The sequence below is a fragment of the Chelonia mydas genome, chromosome 6 (assembly GCF_015237465.2).
Source record: "Chelonia mydas isolate rCheMyd1 chromosome 6, rCheMyd1.pri.v2, whole genome shotgun sequence".
Classification (NCBI taxonomy): domain Eukaryota; kingdom Metazoa; phylum Chordata; order Testudines; family Cheloniidae; genus Chelonia; species Chelonia mydas.
In genome coordinates, this window is record NC_051246.2 from 198,442 (window position 1) to 207,141 (window position 8,700).

Below are 8,700 nucleotides of genomic sequence, written 5' to 3' on the forward strand. Positions count from 1 at the left end.
CCTGCGGGAGGGCAGGGCAGGGTTGGGCCCCGGGGCTCCCCAGCAGAGTAAAGTCCTGGGGACGGGCCCTGGGCACAGATGGGTCAGTCACTGCCCATCTCTGCCCGGCCTCAGCCGCCGAGTCTGCCCTGAGCCCGTGTGAATGCCCCAGGGTGTGATAGGAGCCGGGGGAGGGAATGGGAGAGCCGCGGGGGATCCCGGGGGCAGGAGAGGGGGGTCGGGGCCCTGGGAACTCAGACGGGGAACAAGGGAGCTGCCAGTGAAGGAGCCCAAGGTCTGTTCTGGGTACGATATCCCAGCGGTGACCCTGGAGGGGAACGGATGGGAGGCAGGGGGGATAAATGACAAACAAACGTCACCCTGTGACCAAACCCAGCTCGCCCCGCTCGGTGTGGGCTCAGTGCTGTGACAGGCCCTGCAGAAACCCAGGCTGGGGTTTGCCAGGCAACGCTCCCCGTGCCCCCATCGGGAGCAGGCTCTGTTACTCTGAAGCGGTTCTTTGCTGAACTGAGCCAGCCACAGCCAGCAGCGCGTTGATCGCCCCAGCCCAGCGAGTGCAAAGGAAAGGACTGTCCAGTCTGTACCCCCGTGTCCCCAGAGCAGCCTGGGGCTCATTTCACTGGCCCACGCACTGCCCAGCCTGGGTCCCGTTCCCCGCTCGGCTTCCTAGACACAGGGCTTATGGCCAGAAGGGGCCATCAGATCCTCTCGTCTGACCTCTGGGGGGCACAGGCCAGAGAATCTCATCCGGGCACCCCTGCACTGGGCCCAGTGACTTGCGTCTGGCTAACGCCCCTTCCCGAAAGGCCTTGCGGCTGGGGTGGAGCCATGCAGAGATAGTGACACACACTCCCTCTGCCCGGGGGTTTGGTGCCGGTGGGCAGGCACCCTGGCAGCTCACTTTGTGCCTCATTTCCAACGTGAATGTGTCTGGCGCCAGCTCCCGGCCACTGGGTCGTGTTCGGCTTCCTCTGCTAGGTGAACAGGACCCTCAGCACCCAGGATTGTCTCCCCAGACATGAAATTATACACTGCGATAAGTCACCCTCAGCCTGCTGTTTGATGAGCTGACTGAGCCCTGCCAGGCCCTCGCTGTCCGGCCTCGTCTCCAGCCTGCTGAGAATTTTTCTGGCCGTTTTCTGCAGCCGCTCCAACTTTTACACGGCCTTTCCAAAGTGGGGACACCAGAGCTGGGCGCTGCATTCCAGTGCCGATCTCCCCAGGTACAGAGGTAAATCACACCTGGAACGTCCCACTTGCTGGGCCCGTTGACACCTCCCAGAGGCACAGGAGCCCTTTGTGCTCCGGGAGCCGGTGGTGAGTTGCTTTTCCACTCTGACCCGAGCTCCTGGCTGCGTCACTGCTTTCCCGGACACGTCCCCCAGCCTGCAGGTGAGGCCGGCACCCCTGGGTCCCCGCTGAACCATCTCGCATGTGGACACGTTCAGTAAAACACACTTTGTGGGAATGGGCCCAGCTCACGGCGTGTTTCTCCCCCAGAGTCCCAGCTGGTCGTGTCCATGGGGCCCTCTCCGGTGAGGGCCGTGCTGGGATCGGACGTGCTGCTGCCATGTAGCTTCGCTGTGGGTGAACCCATCAGTCTGGATAGACTGTACCTGGGCTGGGCCCGGGGAGGCCAGAAGGTGGCCGAGTACCTCAAACAGCAGCCGACTGACCAGGGCAGAGTGAGGCTTCTCCCGGGGGAGCTGAGCAGGGGGAACTGCTCCCTGGGGCTGAGGAATGTGAGTCTGGAGGACGAAGGCAGATACACCAGCACCCTCACCTACACGTCTGACAGATCTGAGCAGCACCTGGAGCTGCAGGTGACAGGTGAGTTTCTTAAACGGTGACGTTCCTGGTTCCCGGGAGAGTGAAATCTTGGCCGCAGCGCTGGATTCGTGGAGCTTCTTCCATGTAACTCTGGGCGTCTCATTCCCTCTTCCAGCTGCTCCCAGACTCTCCATCCCCCGGCGATCGGCCAGGAGAGACACAGCGAGCTCCTTCCCCTGCCACGTGTGGGGATTCTACCCCCAGGACGTCACCGTCGCCTGGCTGAGAGACGGGCGGGTTCTGACCAATGCCACCCGTTCTGCCCCCCAGAGGAACCCGGACGGGACCTTTAACCTCACCCTGACCTACACCTTCACCCCCACCGCGAGCGACTCCGGCAGCCTCTTCTCCTGCCACGTCAGCCACGCGGCTCTGGCTCAGCCCCTGCGGGAGGGGTTCCCCCTGGCTGTCACAGGTGAGGGGGGGCTGGGGGGATACTGAGCCATCGGGGCTCTGGGTCCCCCATTTTCCTGATGCTCTGCCCATGGGGAGAGATTTCCCTGTCCCATCCTGGGTCTCAGAGCCTGCCCCAGCCCCAGTCCGGGGGGCGTGAGCGCTGGGGGAGATCCTGCCGGCTGCCCCACTAACCTCTGAACTGGGGTCTCGGCAGGTTAGAGGCCAATGCAGTGAAGCTGTCTGCTCCCAGCAGACTGTCCCTCCTCCACTGAGCTGCAGTGCCAGGAGCTGGGCCAGGGCCTGTCTCCTTCGGCCCCTGCAACCAATGACCCAGCCACTGGGCACCCGTCTGTCCTGTGCTCACAGGCGCTGGGGCCCTGCAGAGATGCCCAGTCTGGGTATGTTCATCCACACTCTGCCATCACACCCAGCCCAGAGACCCCTGGGGTCTCCCATGTCCCCTGGCTGGGGGCCTGGCCCTGGGGTTCCCCTGGCTGGGGGGCCTGGCCCAGGGGCCCCTGGGGAGGGCAGTGCCCTGGGAAGGACTCTGACTTTCTGGCTCCTTCATCAGCAGGTGCAGACGCGGCTTCTTCGAAGGCCATCACCGGGGTCTGCATCGGGTTGCTGCTGGTTATGGCGGCTGCGTTAGCCATTTACTGCTGGAGACAACGAAGGGCGCGGAAAGGTAACACGGGCCCAGTCAAATGGTTGTGGAGATCCAGAAGGAGCAGAGAGTCTGGGGAGGCTGATGGGACAGGGACACAGCCAGGGACACCCCAGGGGCTGCGGGGCTGGAGGGTCTCTCTACAGACTGAGCCCCCTGCAGCAGGGCCCATCCCCAGGGGAGGTTTCACCCTCCTGTTCTCAGGGATCTGCCGTTCCTGGCCCCGAGCTCCAGCCGGACGCGTCTCCCACACCCCCCGACACTGACCCCCTGGGTCGCTCTGACCCCGGGTGTCTCATTGTCTCTGTCTAGGTCCTTACAGAGCAGTGGAGATGCCCCCCGAGGACCCAGCTGGGAGCAGAGACAAGACGCGCGGCGAGGACACGGTGCTGATGGCGAATGACGGGGTCAGCGATGCCGGGAAGGGGCCTGAGCAGCAGCCGCTGTTACCTGCTCAGGGCCAGGACCAGAGCGAGATTCAGGAGCAGGAGGACGGGGCGCGGGTCACAGGTGAGGGGCAGGACGGGAGAGCGACTCCAGAGGGGTCACGCTATGGGGTCGGTCACCTTCCGCTGCGTGTGCGTGTAGATCCCACAGTGGGAGGATGGGGGGACACTGAATGGGGGGGGGGGGTTGATGAGGTCACGTGGGGCCAGCAGTATTCACCAGCCCCCATGGCTCAAGCCCTATGCCTCAGGCCCCCCCAGAATCAGGAACTAGCTTAAACCCATTTCAGTTCTCGCAATGGAGGCCAGGAACCTAAACACTGGTGAGAGTCTGGGCCTAAATATCAGGAGACCGGGATGGATGAACTGGCCAGAGGCTCTGGGGCCTGAATTAACCCTTTGTTCCCAGGCAGGGCTGGGACAGCCTGTGGCCCCCCAGGCTCAGGGTAACCCGGGGGCTCTGGTTCTGCCAAAGGAACTGGCCCCGTGGGGCCCCTTCGGAGACTCACCCTCCCGCTTGGTTTGTTTCCCAGCAAGTTCCAGGTTTTGTGGATCAAAAGCGTCTGACGTGGGCCCAAGGGCGTCATCCTGGATCACGCAGGGGGGCCCAGAGGCAGAGGGGCCATCCCCGAACATGGAGCCATTGGGGGAGACGGGAGCCCAGGATGAGGAGCGAGCGGGGGAAGCCTCCCCACAGACACAGCCGGCGGTGGAGGTGACATTCCCAGCCCAGCACAGTACGGCTGTGGAAGGAGAAGAGACGGCTCTGAACCAGCACAGTCGACAGGAGGCGGTGTCCACCAGCCGGCCTGGCAGGGAGAAGGAGGTGGTGCCTGGCGCCCAGCTCAGCAGGGAGCAGGAGGCGGTGATAAATGGCCAGCCCAGCGGGAAGGAGAGCCCAGCAGCCGTTAGCCCTGCCGGTGGTGAGGAGAGCCTGGCAGCCGTTAGCCCTGACAGCCGGGAGGAGACCCGGGCAGCCGTTAGCCGTGGCGGCGGGGAGCAGAACCGGGTAGCCGTTATCCCTGATGGCCAGGAGGAGGACTGGGCAGCCGTTAGCTCTTCCAGAGGCGAGGAGAGCCCGGCAGCCGTTAGCCCTGCTGGCGGGGAGGAGAGCCCGGCAGCCGTTAGCCCTGCTGGCGGGGAGGAGAGCCCGGCAGCCGTTAGCCCTGCCGGAGGGGAGGAGAACCTGGCTGCCATTAGCCCTGGCGGAAGGGAGGAGAACCGAGCAGCCATTAGGCCTGACGGCAGGGAGGAGAGCCCGGCAGCCATTAGCCCTGCCGGTGGAGAGGAGAGCCCGGCAGCTGTTAGCCCTGCCGACAGGGAGGAGAACCTAGCAGCCGTTAGCCCTGATGGCAGGGAGGAGAGCCCGGCAGCCGTTAGCCCTGCCGGAGGGGAGGAGAGCCTGGCAGCCGTTAGCCCTGCTGGTGGGGAGGAGAGCCCGGCAGCCGTTAGCCCTGCCGGAGGGGAGGAGAGCCTGGCAGCCGTTAGCCCCGCCAACAGGGAGGAGAACCCGGCAGCCGTTAGCCCTGCTGGCGGGGAGGAGAGCCCGGCAGCCGTTAGCCCTGAGGGCAGGGAGGAGAGCCTGGCAGCCGTTAGCCCTGCCGGTGGGGAGGAGAACCTGGCTGCCGTTAGCCCTGCCGGTGGGGAGGAAAGCCCGGCACCCGTTAGCCCTGATGGCCGGGAGGCGAACCCGGCAGCCCTTAGCCCTGCCGGTGGGGAGGAGAACTCGGCAGCCGTTAGCCGTGGCGGCGGGGAGGAGAGCCCAGCAGCTGTTAGCCCTGAAGGCCGGGAGGAGGACTGGGCAGCTGTTAGCTCTTCCAGAGGGGAGGAGAACCGGGCAGCCTTTAGCCCTGATGGCAGGGAGGAGAAACCGGCAGCCGTTAGCCCTGATGGCAGGGAGGAGAGCCCGGCAGCCGTTAGCCCTGCCGGCGGGGAGGAGAGCCCGGCAGCCGTTAGCCCTGCCGGAGGGGAGGAGAGCCTGGCAGCCGGTAGCCCTGCCGGAGGGGAGGAGAGCCTGGCAGCCATTAGCCCCACCGACAGGGAGGAGAACCCGGCAGCCATTAGCCCTGCCGGTGGGGAGGAGAGCCCGGCAGCCGTTAGCCCTGCTGGCGGGGAGGAGAGCCCGGCAGCCGTTAGCCCTGCCGGAGGGGAGGAGAGCCTGGCAGCCGGTAGCCCTGCCGGAGGGGAGGAGAGCCTGGCAGCCATTAGCCCCACCGACAGGGAGGAGAACCCGGCAGCCGTTAGCCGTGGCGGCGGGGAGGAGACCCGGGCAGCCGTTAGCCCTGAAGGCCGGGAGGAGGACTGGGGAGCCGTTAGCCCTGATGGCAGGGAGGAGAACCCGGCAGCCGTTAGCCCTGAGGGCAGGGAGGAGAGCCCGGCAGCCGTTAGCCCTGCCGGTGGGGAGGAGAGCCCGGCAGCCCTTAGCCCCACCGACAGGGAGGAGAAACCGGCAGCCGTTAGCCCTGCCGGTGGGGAGGAGAGCCCGGCAGCCGTTAGCCCTGACGGCAGGGAGGAGAGCCCGGCAGCCGTTAGCCCTGCCGGTGGGGAGGAGAGCCCGGCAGCCGTTAGCCGTGGCAGCGGGGAGGAAAACCTAGCAGCCGTTAGCCCTGATGGCAGGGAGGAGAGCCTGGCAGCCGTTAACCCTGCCACCAGGGAGGAGAACCGGGCAGCCATTAGCCCTGATGGCAGGGAGGAGAAACCGGCAGCCGTTAGCCCTGATGGCAGGGAGGAGAGCCCGGCAGCCGTTAGCCCTGCCGGCGGGGAGGAGAGCCCGGCAGCCGTTAGCCCTGCCGGAGGGGAGGAGAGCCTGGCAGCCGGTAGCCCTGCCGGAGGGGAGGAGAGCCTGGCAGCCATTAGCCCCACCGACAGGGAGGAGAACCCGGCAGCCATTAGCCCTGCCGGTGGGGAGGAGAGCCCGGCAGCCGTTAGCCCTGCTGGCGGGGAGGAGAGCCCGGCAGCCGTTAGCCCTGCCGGAGGGGAGGAGAACCTGGCTGCCATTAGCCCTGGCGGAAGGGAGGAGAGCCCGGCAGCCGTTAGCCGTGGCGGCGGGGAGGAGACCCGGGCAGCCGTTAGCCCTGAAGGCCGGGAGGAGGACTGGGGAGCCGTTAGCCCTGATGGCAGGGAGGAGAACCCGGCAGCCGTTAGCCTTGGCAGCGGGGAGGAGAGCCCGGCAACCGTTAGCCCTGATGGCAGGGAGGAGAGCCTGGCAGCCGTTAGACCTGCCACCAGGGAGGAGAACCGGGCAGCCCTTAGCCCTGCCGGTGGGGAGGAGAACTCGGCAGCCGTTAGCCGTGGCGGCGGGGAGGAGACCCGGGCAGCCGTTAGCCCTGAAGGCCGGGAGGAGGACTGGGGAGCCGTTAGCCCTGCTGGCGGAGAGGAGAGCCCGGCAGCCGTTAGCCCTGATGGCAGGGAGGAGAGCCTGGCAGCCGTTAGCCCTGACGGAGGGGAGGAGAACTCGGCAGCCGTTAGCCGTGGCGGCGGGGAGGAGACCCGGGCAGCCGTTAGCCCTGAAGGCCGGGAGGAGGACTGGGGAGCCGTTAGCCCTAATGGCAGGGAGGAGAACCCGGCAGCCGTTAGCCCTGAGGGCAGGGAGGAGAGCCCGGCGGCCGTTAGCCCTGACGGCAGGGAGGAGAGCCTGGCAGCCGGTAGCCCTGCCGGAGGGGAGGAGAGCCCGGCAGCCGTTAGCCCCACCGACAGGGAGGAGAAACCGGCAGCCGTTAGCCCTGCCGGTGGGGAGGAGAGCCCGGCAGCCGTTAGCCGTGGCAGCGGGGAGGAAAACCTAGCAGCCGTTAGCCCTGATGGCAGGGAGGAGAGCCTGGCAGCCGTTAACCCTGCCACCAGGGAGGAGAGCCCGGCAGCCATTAGCCCTGCCGGTGGAGAGGAGAGCCCGGCAGCTGTTAGCCCTGCCGACAGGGAGGAGAGCCCGGCAGCCGTTAGCCCTGCTGGAGGGGAGGAGAGCCTGGCAGCCGTTAGCCCCGCCGACAGGGAGGAGAGCCTGGCAGCCGTTAGCCCTGCTGGCGGAGAGGAGAGCCCGGCAGCTGTTAGCCCTGATGGCAGGGAGGAGAGCCTGGCAGCCGTTAGCCCTGACGGAGGGGAGGAGAACTCGGCAGCCGTTAGCCGTGGCGGCGGGGAGGAGACCCGGGCAGCCGTTAGCCCTGAAGGCCGGGAGGAGGACTGGGGAGCTGTTAGCTCTTCCAGAGGGGAGGAGAGCGCGGCAGCCGTTAGCCCTGATGGCAGGGAGGAGAACCCGGCAGCTGTTAGCCCTGAGGGCAGGGAGGAGAGCCCGGCAGCCGTTAGCCTTGGCAGCGGGGAGGAGAGCCCGGCAGCCGTTAGCCCTGATGGCAGGGAGGAGAGCCTGGCAGCCGTTAGACCTGCCACCAGGGAGGAGAACCGGGCAGCCCTTAGCCCTGCCGGTGGGGAGGAGAACTCGGCAGCCGTTAGCCGTGGCGGCGGGGAGGAGACCCGGGCAGCCGTTAGCCCTGAAGGCCGGGAGGAGGACTGGGGAGCCGTTAGCCCTGATGGCAGGGAGGAGAACCCGGCAGCCGTTAGCCCTGAGGGCAGGGAGGAGAGCCCGGCAGCCGTTAGCCCTGAGGGCAGGGAGGAGAACCCGGCAGCCGTTAGCCCTGCCGGTGGGGAGGAGAGCCCGGCAGCCGTTAGCCCCACCGACAGGGAGGAGAAACCAGCAGCCGTTAGCCCTGCCGGTGGGGAGGAGAGCCCGGCAGCCGTTAGCCGTGGCAGCGGGGAGCAGAACCGGGTAGCCGTTATCCCTCATGGCCAGGAGGAGGACTGGGCAGCCGTTAGCTCTTCCAGAGGCGAGGAGAGCCCAGCAGCCGTTAGCCCTGATGGCAGGGAGGAGAGCCCGGCAGCCGTTAGCCCTGCTGGCGCGGAGGAGAGCCCGGCAGCCGTTAGCCCTGCCGGAGGGGAGGAGAACCTGGCTGCCATTAGCCCTGGCGGAAGGGAGGAGAAACCGGCAGCCGTTAGCCCAGATGGCAGGGAGGAGAGCCTGGCAGCCGTTAGCCCTGACGGCCGGGAGGAGAACCGGGCAGCCGTTATCCCTGATGGCCGGGAGGAGGACTGGGCAGCTGTTAGCTCTTCCAGAGGGGAGGAGAGCCCGGCAGCCGTTAGCCCTGATGGCAGGGAGGAGAAACCGGCAGCCGTTAGCCCTGATGGCAGGGAGGAGAGCCTGGCAGCCGTTAGCCCTGCCGGAGGGGAGGAGAGCCTGGCAGCCGGTAGCCCTGCCGGAGGGGAGGAGAGCCTGGCAGCCATTAGCCCCACCGACAGGGAGGAGAACCCGGCAGCCATTAGGCCTGCCGGTGGGGAGGAGAGCCCGGCAGCTGTTAGCCCTGGCGGCGGGGAGGAGAACCT

At 67.0% G+C, this 8,700-nt stretch overlaps 1 protein-coding gene across 1 annotated transcript; it reads left to right on the forward strand.

Annotated features, from left to right (window-relative positions):
* Positions 1-1,520: 1,520 nt before the first annotated feature.
* LOC122466133 (tapasin-related protein-like) lies at positions 1,521-3,156 on the forward strand. Its single transcript, XM_043548219.1, has 4 exons — positions 1,521-1,830; positions 1,946-2,245; positions 2,801-2,911; positions 3,095-3,156. Exons 1-4 carry the CDS (start codon positions 1,521-1,523, stop codon positions 3,154-3,156), a joined length of 783 nt encoding a protein of 260 aa, XP_043404154.1.
* Positions 3,157-8,700: the final 5,544 nt, after the last annotated feature.